This window comes from Vigna radiata, chromosome 5, assembly GCF_000741045.1.
Source record: "Vigna radiata var. radiata cultivar VC1973A chromosome 5, Vradiata_ver6, whole genome shotgun sequence".
Classification (NCBI taxonomy): Eukaryota; Viridiplantae; Streptophyta; class Magnoliopsida; order Fabales; family Fabaceae; genus Vigna; species Vigna radiata.
Window position 1 is genome coordinate 13,030,125 of NC_028355.1, and position 15,191 is coordinate 13,045,315.

At 34.2% G+C, this 15,191-nt stretch overlaps 1 protein-coding gene across 1 annotated transcript; it reads right to left on the minus strand.

Moving 5' to 3' along the window:
• Positions 1–5,065: 5,065 nt before the first annotated feature.
• LOC106762189 (SWI/SNF complex subunit SWI3C) lies at positions 5,066–11,669 on the minus strand. The gene is made up of 9 exons (XM_014645953.2): positions 11,447–11,669; positions 10,798–11,310; positions 10,162–10,697; positions 7,235–7,598; positions 7,093–7,166; positions 6,644–6,771; positions 6,268–6,344; positions 5,958–6,142; positions 5,066–5,725 (listed from the first exon to the last, which is right to left on the minus strand). The coding sequence occupies exons 1-9, from the start codon at positions 11,463–11,465 to the stop codon at positions 5,264–5,266; spliced, it is 2,358 nt and encodes a 785-aa protein (XP_014501439.1). The 5' UTR covers positions 11,466–11,669; the 3' UTR covers positions 5,066–5,263.
• Between the last annotated feature and the right edge of the window lie 3,522 nt (positions 11,670–15,191).

Below are 15,191 nucleotides of genomic sequence, written 5' to 3' on the forward strand. Positions count from 1 at the left end.
GTTGTTTATACTGATGTGTATATTTTGAATAGATGTCTAATACATAGTGTTTTGTGATAAAACACCACAACAAGATTGGAGTGGATGGAGGCCCTCAATCCAACGTCTCATAATTTTTTAATGTATGGCATATGTTCATGTACCATATGAACTAAAAAAAACTTGATAACAAAAGAGAAAAATGCATCTTTATTGGTTAGAATACTAAATCAAAAATATACAAGTTTTACAATTTAATGATAAAGAAAGTAGTCATTAAAAAAGACATGACATTTAATGAAGAAAGAATGTGGGATTGGTCTTCCAAAGCTCAAAAAAAGTTATAAATATCAAGCATATACTACAAAGGCACCAAAGACTACTGCACAAATTGGGGAACTATGGAAAATGATAATGATCCATCTATTGAAAAAACTATCAATTTTACTTTATTTGCAAATTATGAACTTATAACATTTGAAAAAGCTTCAAATAATCAACATTGAAGGAAAGCAATGAATGAAGAAATTCATGCCACTAAGAAGAATCAAACATAAGAGTTAATAAACTTACCATCAGACAAAAAGCCAATTGGAGTAAAGTGGGTGTACAAAATTAAGTACAAACCCAATGAAAAATTGATCGCTTCAAAGCAAGGTTGGTAACAAAAGGGTATAAACAAAAATTAGGTATTACTTATTTTAAGGTATTTGCTCATGTGGAGAGATCAGATACAATTCATATAATTATCTCTCATCTCAAAATAATTCGAAAATTCATCAAATGGATATTAAGTCTGCTTTTCTAAATGGTACTTTGGAAGAAGAAGTGTACATTGAACAACTTGTGGGATATGAGATTGAAGACAAAGATAAAGTTTACATATTAAAGAAGGCATTGTATAGCTTAAAGCAGGCGCCTAAGGTGTGGCATAAGAAGATTGATTCTTACTTTGTGCAAAATGGTTTTCAAATATGCCCATTTAAACATACTTTGTATACCAAATTTGTTGACCCTGATAATATTCTTATTGTGTGTCTTTATGTTGATGATCTGATTTTTACTGGCAATAATTTAAAGATGATTACAAAATTCATGGAGGCCATGGTTAAATGTTTTGAGATGATAGATTTAGGCCTTATGTCATATTTTCTTGGCATTGAGGTCATTCAGCAGGATGATGGAATTTCCATATCTCAAAAAAGGTATCCTATTGATGTTTTGAAAAAATTCAAGATGGAAAATTCAAAGTCAAACTCAACATCATTTGAAGAGAAGTTGAAACTAAAAAATGATAGTGATGGAAGAATTAATTCAACATACTACAAGAGCTTGATTGGACATCTTAAATATTTAATTACTACTATACAAGACATTGTCTTTAGAGTAGGATTGTTGAACAGATTCATGGAAGAGTCATGTGCATGTCATTTACAAGGAACAAAAAGAATTCTCATATATATCAAAGGTACTCTAATTGACAAAATCTTTTATACTAACACTAATGATATGAAGTTTGTCGGATATACAAGTAGTGATTGGACAGGAGATGTTGAAACAAGAAAAAGCACGTCAGGGTATGCATTTCATCTGGGAATAGGAGCAGTATTATGGTCTTCAAAGAAACATGTTGTTGCTCTTTCAACAACCGAAGTAGAATATATGGCAGCAACTAGTTATGAAACTCAGACAATATGGTTAAGAAGAATTCTTGAAATGATGCATTAGAAACAAGATATCCCATAGTGATATTTTGTGATAACAAGTCAGCAATTGCAATATGCAAAAATTCAACATTTCATAGACGATCAAAACACATATATTTGGTTCACAAAATTTAAGAATTGATAATCGAGAAGAAGTAGTGATCTAGTATTGTCGAATTGAAGAATAAGTCATTGATATTTTTACAAAGTCACTTAAAGATGAGTTATTTTACAAGTTGGAGAAAATGGTTGGACCGGTAAAAAATTTATTAAAATGAGGCAATGTTAAACTCTAAATCAAGTGCAATGAATAAACTTTAGTGCCTCCGATGATTGGTTGTTGTAATAGAAAGTGGTTTTGGTTATTGTAATAGGAAATAGTTTTGGTTGTTAAAATAGGAAATGGTTGTTGAAATAGGAAGTGGTAGTTGTAATAGAAGTGAAGGATGTTGGAATAGCAACCATTTCTAGTATTATAAAAGGATGCAAGGAGTGTGTGGAGATATAACATGGTTGTGAAGTAAAAAAAAAATAAAAAATAGAAGTATATGTATGTGTGTGAGTAATCAAAAAAGAGAGATTGATTTTTAAAACAAAATTTGAGTTCTAAAATATCTCACTAATATTAGTAAAGTATTGAATTCTTTAAATATGGTTAAGAAATTTAATATGATTGAATAAAAAAAGTTAATTGAAAGTAATAAAATCTACTTTAGAACTCTTTTATGTGGAAAGTAATTGGTCACCAACCGAGAGATACCATTTATGCATAAAAAAAGTTGTAACAAAATGAAACGAAAATTTGAAATTTTATACTTTTTTTTGTCTTTTTACCTAAACTAAAATAAATCAATAAGAGGTTGCTAAGAACTTGTATCATCCTCAAACCTTAAACTCGCTCATATTAGAGATGTGGTGGCAGATTCTCACTTATTCTTGAAAAAGGGTGTAACCATTTGTGTTGCGGTATAATTGACTTTTGGAAGAAATCTAGTTTACACCACCCTATGAAATCATAAATGCTCATAAACTTTTTTAATAATAAGAAATTTTTTTACCAATAATTTATTCTAAACAAAAACACAAAAGTTATCTCAAAATTTTTTATTCGTTTTAAATTTGAGAGTTTTGATGATAAAACTAATGAATGATTAATTCTGTCAGTTTATCGACATTAAAAGTACAACTTATATAAGAATATCAAATTATGTTGTTGTACTCATAGTAATCAATTTCAGTACAAATATATTAATTTCATCTAAATTTCTCCTTCCACGTAAAGAGCTCCACCTTTTTTCTCTTTTAAGGAGGCTTAATAGCACTGATTATCTCAATTTTTATTAGATTTGTTCGAAATAGTCCTACTGTTTTTAAAATGTTCAATGTAATCCTAAAGATTGTAATTTATGTTCAATTTGGTCCTTTTTGCAAGCGTAGTTTAAATCGTTAACCGTCAAGTGTCCAGCTGTGTAATACCTAAATGAGATGGTATTTAACTACTGTCATGTCACCATCTTCTTCAACCTTAAGCCTAAACAAAAACTGAAACCTTAATTTCTCTCTAATCACCTAACCCTAGTGTCGTCACACCTAAACCCTCAGGCTGCTACCGCAATCACCATAGACCTGCAAACACAACCCAGAAGACCATCACCAGGACACTATTGCGACCACTTCCACGTAGTGCTGTCAAAATGGGTTGTAACCCGCGAGCCAACTTGACCCACCACGGGTTTACATCGGGTTGAGTTTGAAAAGCATGTAATTTTTTTATGCAGACTAGTTTTCAACCCGGCTCACTTAGAACATGACTCATCCAGGTTGAACCCGTGTTGAGCCAGGTTGGCTCACCAACCACCTAATTTAATTTAATTATTTATTATTTTGAATTTCAATATTATTAGTTAGCATTTTTTTTTATTATATTGTAGATAGGGATAAAGAAAAAGATGTTTCAAAAGAGAAATATATTATAGATTTATCTATTCAAGATTCTAATATTATAAATGAACAAGTGATACAAAAATTATCAATGTTAAAAACTTACTTGTTGGCCTTTTGTGCTTGTTTTTGGAGTACACTTAGATTATATGATACTTTTTTTTTTAATTTTCTTTGAAGTTTAACATCATTTTAGGGTGAAATTTATTTAGATTTGAATTAAAAAATATTATAATTTTTTTATTTTTAAAAAAACTTATTAAGTGTGTTAGTGAGCCAACTCATTTAACCCACCAACCAGTGGTGGGTCGAGCCGGGTTCGAATTTTTTCGGCTCACTAATAAGTAAGCCAGGTTGAGTTGACTCACTAAGTGACCAACCCGTAGTGGGCCGGGTCGGGTCGAGCGGGGTTACCCATTTTGATAGCTCTACCTCCACGTGCCATCATCTTCATCGCGCGCCGTCACCATCATCTTCTTCCCAGTTCGCGCTGCCACCATAGCGTCGCCGCCAACTCCATGCCTTCATGACATCATCCTATCCTTCCACCATCAACCTCGCATCAGTCGCCGCGAAGCACATTTTCACCATCATAATTCACCGGAAACTTGCATCAAATCCAATCTAGAAAACCAACAAAAACCCAAAAGTAGCACCGTTAGGATTCGCGATGTCTTCGCGAGTTCATCTTTCTCTATTGACGTAACCTAGCCGTTCGAAACCCTCAACCCAATCGCGCCTAAGAACCACCATATTTGCAAACCTGCTTCTCCCTCGTGCTTTCATCAACCTGCAAGGAAGCCCAACCAACCCAAAAGTTTCCAAATTAGAAACCCACAAAACCCTAAAATTGTACATCCACCTAGTGCAAGACCACCAGCATCCATCATAAGGGCAAGGTTGTAGCGTCTTCATCTTCTTCTTCATTGAGCCAACGAATTACCCACGAGAGAGAACAAGAATCGTGACCACCACTGGCTAGAGAGAAATTAGGGTTTCAGTTTTTGTTTGGACTGAAGGTTGATGAAGATGGTGACGTAACAGTAGTTAAATGTCATTTCATTTGGGTATTGCACAGCTGGACAGTTGGTCTTTAACGATTTAAACGGCATCTACAAAAAAGACTAAATTGTACACAAATTACAATCTTTAAAACTACATTGAACATTTTAAAATCAGTAAAACCATTTATTAAGCATTCTTTTAACTAGCTACTTTTTTCACCTTTTAACACTAGGTAAATCCAAAAGACGGTCTCCATGAGACACAACACTACGAACAAAACCAAGAACCGTGGACTACATAACATATCACGAGCACTGAAGACAGAAGTCACCATTGCGTGGTCCTTATTCATCCAAGTAGTTTTAATGTAATCTAACTATAGAAGATCTGTGGGGCTTGACAAGATTTCAAGGTACCTAAAGGCCAGAAGAAAATAAACAACTTTGGAACATCACATGATACTTATTTTTCCTTTAAGCACAGTTTCACAATCAACTTCAACGAATTACAGGATCTACAGACTAAATAACTTTCTTGCCACATCCACCTAACCTCCTCTTCACTTTCTTAAATAGATGATTACCAATGAAAATTACACCTTTTAAGTTCCAAAATTTAAAATCTACTCCCCTTTAACCTAAACCAGAGTTTGTTCCTGATACAGGCCTCAACAATGGATGATTGGACGTGGGCTGCACATTACTAGGGGCATTGAACATGGCAGTTGAAGAAGGTGATTGTGATTGTTGTATCATAGATAGTGGTAATCTTTGCCCCAACCCAAACATCGAAGGTCGTGGGGCAAAGGACATATGTGGATGAAGTGATTGATTGCTGCCATACCCTGAGATGCTGGGCTGTGAGGGAGAAGCAGAGATCATTTGTTGCCTGTTGCTGCCATTGCTAGCCATTGAAGGACCAACACCCGATGCAGCCATTGTGGGTGTGGCTCCTGCAGTTCCAAGACGTGCTGATATTACACGAGACCGTTCAGCAGCAAACCTTTGCTTGGTTCTCTCCAGTTGTTCGCATTCTTTCATTAACAATGTTTCGATTTCCGCAAACTGTTTCAGCTTCAACTCTAATCTTTTCAGCTGGCAATAATAACAGCAAGCCACAAACAAAAGTTAAAAACATCAAAATACTAGCTCTGCATCTGATTTTTAGTAATCTCCAATTGCTTAATTTACTTTATTCTAAAAAATTGTTCACTTGTTTTCACACATTGATGCACACCATCCAGACAGAAATGGACAAAATAGAAATTAACTATATCTAACATTTTAGTTTAATACTGGAATTAAAGTCAGAAAACAACAGTAATACCTGATGATTAACTATGTTAGCACACAACCTCTGAATTTCTCGCTCTTCATGATCCGCAAATAATTTTGCTTTCATTGCTGCCGCAGAGAGGCCTGCTTTAGCAGCATCTTTAACTTTCTCAGCAGATAGTGGGGTTGTCCTACCATCATTTAGTCCCCATGAACCATGTACCTTAGCCTTATCCTCTGAAACAAAAAAGAAGTATTCCCAAGAAAGTATTCCCAAGAAGAGAATTACATAATGGGTTTTATTAGAAGGCTGGGGTAAGGATGTATATAAGCAACATATTAAAACAGCAACTATAACTGACCATTATTATTATTATTTGATACCGCTGTTTCTCCATGAGACCCACCATCTCGACATCTTATGCTTTCGGAATTTGTCCTACATGTGAAAAATATTAATTTTTAATACAAAATTCTTAAACTACCAAGTTCACAAAAAGAACCGGACAAGTTGTGCTTAACTTTCCCACTCCACCAACCATACAGTATTGTCTTTTCTTTTTTTATATTTTTCTTTTGTGGGAGTTTTACATAAGGTTTGCTTCCACTTATAAGATTTTTTAAATAAAATAAGATAAAAAGGCCAAAAGCAGAAGATAAAATGCACAAAAATGAGTAATAACCCCAAAGAAAACACTTCATCCAACAAACTGCACTTGCTATGACAGGCATACTCACCTATTATCATGTCCAGGTGCTTCCATCTGTGAAGTGCTGCCAGAATTATCCACTGATAATACTGCTAATGCTGCATGAGCACAAGAAGCAGCTACTCTTGGTCCAACTGCAGAGGCTAAAAAGGCAACCTTTGGAATGCACCAACCAAAACAAAATATATAAGAACTGCAGAATATAAGAGGCATTTTAATTTGTACTGAAACTTATAGAGTCTAAATACAATATCTTAGCCATCACATCACCCTTTAATGCATTTGTATGTGCGTAACAGAAAAATTGGTGGTTCCATCAAAGAGAAGCAAGTAACTTGAAGGAACAAGTTTTGTTTATAACTTTTATAAATAAACATGAATAAAATGCCGTACTATAACCACATCCTATGCTGACTAACATGTTTTCAATTGCCTTAGTTGAATAATAATTTAAGCATATCATTAGCAGTCACCCACCAAAGCCATAACAGGATTTCCAGAATTTGCAAAAGGAAGCCGGCTGTCAGTATCTCTCACTTGATGGACAGGTCCTGTAACAGCATAGATACCAAATCAAAACCATATAACAAGAAAGTTGAATTAAAAGTATTAGATAGACCTGCAGTATCTCCGTTTGAGTAACAATGCAGTCTTCCACTACCATCTCTATCCATTGCATTGGATGACAAAGGCATGCTCGGAACATTAATATTTTCCAACTTTCCATCTTCCATGGGTAGGCGGAGAAAATGAAGAATGCATTGTGCTTTTGATTTGGTAGCAACATGCTCAGCAATTTCGTTCCAATTCTCATTGTAAATCTCCATTGCTTCAAGAAGCAGTAAAGTTTCTTGATCAGTCCAATTATCCCCGTCTAGTTCACCATAATCCCTTGTCGTATCCACCCTTAGAAAATCTAGACTTGAATGACCAATGACAAATCTCCCATCATGAAAGCAATCAGTGCAAAGTATAATATCAGCCTGTAACAAGAGATGATAATTACATATGATGGAAGAGGTGTTCAAAGTTAATCTGCAGCTTACTTAGTAACAAGGGTCAACTAATCAGCCCCTAGTTTACAAATTTTAGTATATATGACTGGTTAACCACTTTGACAAACCAATACGAAATTTTGTTGGGGCATCTATTGGAGATGTCAAAGGAGCTTCTCTTTAGGTAGTTCAAGGGGTGATTGAGAACTAAAGTAAAATGCAAAGTGCAGGCTGATAGAACACTAGTGCATAAAAGTGACAAAAGATAATATTGAACAATAAAATCACACAATACAACAATAAATTTGTTGTCCCAGGGACAAAAAAGAGCATTACACAAATAAAGCAATTCTCTTGCCATCCACAGAGTAAGAAGTATCCTACAGAGAGTGATCTCAGTCCGCATACTGAAAATAACTACACAACCTAATATCAGTTGTATACTCCTAAGCATAATCCATAATTACCAGCAGTTATTTTCAACACATATCTGTCATCCTGCAGTTTCTAATGCAAAACTAATTCTAGCCTTTATTGTCAACACTTAACTTCCATATAGCAGCTCCCATCACTATGGCCTGCTGGAAAATCAGTCATATCATTAAGGCTGAAAGATAGAAACTAATTCTCCAAATTATCTTTATCTACTTCAATAACAACTACTTCATCTTTTTTCAGGGCTTCATTAGTGACCAAAATTAACAATCTTAATTGTTTCTCAGTATATATAGGGAACTGAACTTTTTTGCACAATTGAGACACAAAACCTTGCTTTTCCTTTCCATCAATTCTTGATATGTAAATGGTGCAGGCCTTGGTTGAACTTGGCTGAATTTTGCTTAAACCTGTGAATGTCATAGATGAAGTTCTTTTGTTTTAATGATTTTTAGTTTAAACCTGGACTGAAATGACTTTGGCTTCCATTCCACCCTGCAGTCATCTTGTAGTAATTATTGATCCTGCATCACCTTCTGAACCATACAATACAACTGCTTTGATGGGCTTTAAACAATGCCGGAAGATCCCATTTTCACAGAGCTTTTGATTTGGTACCAACTGCAGATGCATACTACATAGCTAGAATTTTTGTTCTGGGTACAAAATTTTGCAAATGATGCTTAACTTCAAGTAGCAAGCTACCAAGAAAATAACTCAAATATTTCTCTTCAGGTAAACAATTGACTTGTGATGAGTACAATTCAAATGATTCCATAAACTCCTCCACCAATTTATGAATAGATGGGAGAAATTACTATGTTTGAGACTTTTACTCACCTAAAAGCTACTTTAAAGTTGAATTTAAAATTTAAGAGCTTTAAAATAAGTTAAATCCATTTGATAATTTTTAAAGTCAATTAAAAAGAACCTTTCATATAAAAATTCTCATTGGAAACTATGAGAGAAAAGATGGAGAAGAGAGAAAAAAGTAGTAATGAAATGAGAGGTCTAAACACAGATTTAATACTCCAATTTTATTAGTAATGGGTAAAGCACTAGTGTGGTACCACCAGTACAAGCCTAGCATAAAACACAACAAAATTAAGTGCATGGTGAGAAAGTGTTTTTTATTTTTATTTTCCATTTTTACTTTTAATTACCAAAATATCACCTTGTTTTCATTGTTGTATAGCAAGATTGCTTTCTCTGTTTCATAAACAAACTACCGAAAAGAAGAAACAAAGAGAAAAGAAAACAAAGTAGTTAAAAGTGAAAAAGGAAAATGAAAGCAAAAAACACATTTTCAAACTTTACAACCCTAAGACTTCTAAAATAGTAGGAATATTAATATTTTAATTCCCTCAAGTTGATGTGTGGTTAGTAAGCATATACTTGTTAAACATAAACACATCTAACAAATATAATAACTTTAGCATTCCCTCAAGTTGATGTTTGGTGCATTGATCACATCACAATTAATAGTTTACATCAGAATTTTTCTCTGTAAATTTTTTAATAAACTTGTACATAATTACGATGACAACAATCTAAGCAATTTACAATTTGTTAACTAGCTACTGTAGGGTTCTCTTTCATAATACTAAACCAGCATGATCATCAAACATTCAGATTCTAGAGGTAGAAACAAATCATCAAAAATTGTATGTTTGCCTCTAGGTGACATCCCTGCAATGCAGCAGTACATGCATTCCTATATGCCACACCAAATCTCACTTGTTAGTTTTATCTTTTGCTTTGTTTGTGTAACGAGGTTGAGTAAAGGGAGAAAATATTCAGAATGGCGGGTGAAATATAACAAGTATTGACTGTCATGCACACATAACCCATCTAAAGGGAATGGAGGTTTGAGCTATTTCTTGATTCAATCAACTAGACTTGGTGCTATAAATAATCTTTAAACTAAAGGGGCATAATCATCTCCTGCACCTATATGCATTGCATGCGTAAGGCTATAATAGCCCTGTGTACTCATGCAAGTTGGTAGTATGGTGTTATTAACATCGGAAGCCCTTTCTATTCAAACTTTCATTCAGACCATCATTACCCATAATATAATATTAAATTTGAAAAAAAAAAAAATAATCCAGAGTACCTCTTTCTGAGACTGGTAGTATACAAGAGGAAGAGGACGAGAACAATAATTGCAATGATTCTCCGAAAGATGTTCTCTTATTCTGTCCTCCAGATCAAAGACATCCACATTACGTGCAGTCAATGACGAATAAATTTCGTCAGCTTTCAGCTTACAACTTGGATTGTCAAATTTGATCAAACTATCAATAGATTTCAAAGCCTCAGCTGGCACACGGACCTCTCCACTAGGTTCCTCCCTCAGGCAAGACATAACATTGGAAGACTCAAGACTCGATATCTGAACACAATAATTAATAATTCCCCAATGATCAAGGAACCTCACAATCCGAGTCAAATCTTCAAAATCAACTCCTGTCAACAAACCCTGGCAATCAGAAACAGTAATCCTCTTCCCAGGCTCCTCCAAATGCATAGCAACAATGCAGTTCCTACACTCCATGTACTTCTGGGGAGTATGATCGGGTGACTTCCCTGAAAAGAAATGTGGCACTGCTTGCCTCTCTAACCTATGCACAGTGGCAGGCGAAAACCAATCTGCTCATACAAACCCAAACCAAACCAACATCAATCCAAACAGTCCAAAACTCAGAAAACAAAACAGAAGTCAAACAAACACGACCAAAATTCAGTTCACCTGAATGCATAGGAACTACAAGAACCTTAGTTCCAAAGCGCTTAACAACCCCGCGACCTTCCAATATGGCAGGTGGACTTATAACAAAAGAGGAATCACCCTCAAAAGCCAAATTATCAGATGGCACAGCCGACAGCGCTTGAAGCTGACCGTGAGACACGTTTTCAATAACAAGAGGAGCAAGAGCACTCTGAGCCTTGCTGTCTCCAGACTCAAGGGCTCGCTCCAGAGCCACAATTGCAGTGACGGAAGAGTGAGGACGGTTCACGGAACGCTTTATCACCACCGGAAACTGAGAAATGGTAACACCGTGGTCTGAGAGAACCTCCGTCTCCACATGTGGTTGCGAATTATGGTGTTGATGCGTTTGTTCTTCGGAATCGTACTCACGTTCCGCATGGTCATCCTCTGCATTGGGGTTTTCTTCGTCGTCTTCCTCCTCCTCCTCGTGCTTGGGGTGGCGCCGAGCGACTTGAGAATCTCTCTTGCGCTTCCTCCATCTGTTTCGGTTTTCTGCAAAAAGGAAAATTCAAATAAAAACAAAATTGAGAACAGTGATTAGGGAATTGAGAAGAAAAGAGAAATTGGGGGAATTGGAAGGGCAGGGTTGGCATTGAGAGAGTGAGGGTTTAGAGAAGTGAATGAATACCTGAAGGAGAAGCTGGCATGGCAAGAGAAGAAGAGAGGGGTTTAAGGGAGAGAGAGAGAGAGAGAAAATTGTGGGAAAGATTTGAGTGTGGGGTCGTTGATTGGCGCAAAGGATTGGGATTGTCGTTGGAAGAAATATCTTTGATTTGGAGGATCGATCTCTCTTTCTCTTTCTCTACGCTGGATGATGTGTGATATGCATTTGGGGCAAAACACAGTGTTGATGTGAGTTTTTGTGGCTGTTACCGGAACCACAAATGTAGCTGCTTTGCTTCTCTAGCGCGTGTTTCAAACGCTGCTTATTTATTAGGCCGTGCTTTGCACGAATGGCTTAGATGCTTCACATATGTCTTTTTCTATCCCTTATTTTTGTTATCCTTTAATTATTCTGTTAAGTACTAACAAGTATTTTAAAGATGTTAATTAATTAACTATTATGTTAACATTTATTTTAGTCTTTGAAAAAACACCTATTTTATATAAATTCATGATAGATCAATGTTCTTAAATGTATTTTAGATTTTTTTGTGTCCAATAAGTAGAATATCTATAAACTTTATTAATATTTATAATGAAAATTTATTGATGACATTTAATGGAGTTTTTCTTTCAGACACTTAAATTTTACTTGAACTAACATTATGTTTGAAATATAATTTATATTTATGATAAATTACTTAACTTTTATGATAAGTACTATTTTTAACTGTTAGTTTTTTATTAAATTGATTGATTTTTCCAAATACTTCATCAAATAAAAGATAAAAGTGAACCAGAAACAAGAAAAAGAAAAGTTGTTAATTTTGGGAAGATAAAATGAACATAAGTTTTTACCATCTCCTCAGTCCTTACTATTGGTTTAGACATCATCCGACAGTTGCACCAAATCTGAAGGATGCATTGTTTCAACAGTTGTTTGGTTTATATAATTTTTATCGTATAAATAAATGATGTTTTTTTAGCAAATAATATTATTACATAATCATAATTTTATAATTTCAAAACTTAATTAATTTTTAATTAAAATTTGTAGTATTAATATTTGATTAATATTAATTAAATTAAATTTTAAGTTTTTCATAAATTAATAAATATTAAAATAATTAGTAAAAATGCATGTACAAATATGCGTTCATTTTTTTATTATAATAAAAACATTATTATTATAATAAGAATTCAAATAAAAATTAATATTAAATAAATTTTTATAAAAAGAATATGTCTTTTATAAATAATTTTGTTATTGTATAAACAGTTTTTTATGAGTAATTATTTAAATTTAAAAAATAATTATTAAAAAGGTAAAAATAACTAAAATGAATATTTAATATCCATGTTGAAATACAAATTAAACCAAAAAAAATAAAATTTCATAACATATAACAATAAATAATAATATTCCACCTTTTACCAGCTTACTATTTATAAAATAAAATATTATAAAATTGATAAAATTATCGACATATAAATATATATTAAAATAAATAAACAATTATAATATAACTAAAAAAAATTATTAGATAACAAGAAAGAATATTTTATAACATTATTCTCATTCACCAAATATGTTTCAACACCTAATTATTATTTATTTATACCAATAAAATTATTATTACAAAATAAACGAACAAACACATAAAATAAACAATTAAATCATTATTTGTATGCATATTTATCCATAGATCTATCAATTATTCTCAAAATAACTTCATAAATCAATAATTATTTTAACCTTCACAAAATCATACTAAAAAAATTTAAATATGAAAATTTGTACTACTTGACGAATTACTCAGATTATAACTCTTTTAAACACAAAAATCAAATCCAAACCAACAAATTTATTAATCAAACACTCATACCATAAATTCCAATTCATTAAATTTCATTATACAATTTAATCATGTAATTTAAGAACCTAACCACAATTTAATACGATATACTCACCAGACAAATAATGATTTAGTCAGGTCACCTCTTCCTTAAGGGTGTTAGCGCTTCCTCGAACCTAAGCCAGGTTTGTTGTGATTAAACAAACAGTTGAGATTGAATGTGTTTGTGAGGTTGATTGAGCTTTTGAGGTTATGAATCAGGATAAGGGATTTGAAGCACCATGTTTGGTTGCTCTGTTTGTCCCCAATTGTGGTTCGTGAAACTTCTAAGTTAACCTTTACGACTACCTCGATCTCCTTATCCTTAACTTCGACCTCCACTGCCTTGCTATACAAGGTGGCTCATCACACCAAAGTGGATTAGTTCTTCGGTGAGACCCTTCAGGTATTAATACTCTTTTGTATTGTGATTAATACTTTGATGATAAAAGCAACATTTCAGTAGGTTCGCAAAGGGGTGTGGTGGCCAAGGCTTTGGAAGTCGAATGAGTTCCAAGTTACACATATCTTGGTGTATGACATCTCTACTAACATTCAAAGAAGTGTGATGGCTATACTGAGTAGCGACCCGCTCAATACTGTTCCACTTATTGACCTTGCCAAGTGTTGGTGAGTGGAGTTTTTTGAACATATTCTCCTTGATGGTGATATATTTTGTTGCCCGCTTTTTAAGGTCATCCATGTTGATTGTTTTCATCTTGAACAATGAATCAGAAAAAGGTTCGGATTGGAGACCGCATATCAAGAAATGCACAATCAGCGATGGAATAAGGTTTAGGATGCTAACAATGATGATGATGATGAACCTCTCCATGAAGTTTCTAAGGGTCACTTTTTTTCTTGCTTTACATACTTCAAGGAGGCCGAGGTAGTAGGTACCACCTTGCGGTCGATGAATTGAGCTTTGAACATGGCACTAATAGTAATAAAATATATTATTAAGTTAGGAGGCAACACACAATACAATGCAACCATTTAACGAAGTAGGGAAAAACCAACAATATACATTATCGTCCTTGGTGTGGATCTGAACTTAGGTTAAGTAGGTCTTCAGATGGGTGTATGATCAGTCGTGTCATTATACCTGCGAATGTTAATAATAATCGCTTTTGGGATGCCAACTTCAATTATGTTTGGCATGAAAAGGTGGAAGTCTTCATCATTAAGAGGATAGAATTGCATGGAGATATCTTGGAGGTTTACAGTTTGAGGGAAAATCTTAGAAGCATGATGATCTCCTTCTTGATTTGGTGAGCACTTATTAGGTGCTCGGGTGGACTACGACCCCCTAGAATTGCATCGGTGAGGTGGACTACAGTCCCCTCTGGAACTACATATGGGTTCTTCTCGATGGCTTCCCCACTGCTTGAGTGAGCGACTTTTGCTTCGATGTTTTTGTTGTCGGGTTTCTTCACTTGTTGAAGTACGATACGTTTGGACTTAGACCGAATGTAACTTTTCTCAAGGACAGGACGGTTGGACCGATTTCTCTTTGTCCAGGTTGTCCAGTTTATTGTTCAACACCTACAAGTCTTCGTGATGCTGCTGGCGAAGTGATGGGTGTCGCCGCCCAATCAAATTTGATTGCAATTGAGAATATGTAGTATAGCTAGGGAATGACCCCTAGGTCGTCTCTCAAGGACCAAATGTGGTTCGAGAATTAGGTCGGACACGAAGGGGAGGGGGTTTGTCAAAGGTTCATGAAAGGAAAATTAGACTAAATTAAAAATGGAAATTAAATCGAACATAATTAAAATCATTAAAGTAAATGAAAACAATAAACTGNAGATAGTAGACAACATTAAAGTGGAAGCTAAAAGTGTTTGAACCAATTTAAAATGCAACGTTGAGCTA

Excerpts from the sequence above, each read along its gene's own strand:
- LOC106762189 (XM_014645953.2), bottom strand. Across the intron at positions 6,345-6,643 it reads GCACCTGGACATGATAATAG|GACAAATTCCGAAAGCATAA; the intron begins GTGAGTATGCCT and ends TTTCACATGTAG. Across the intron at positions 6,143-6,267 it reads ATCAAATAATAATAATAATG|AGGATAAGGCTAAGGTACAT; the intron begins GTCAGTTATAGT and ends TTTTTGTTTCAG.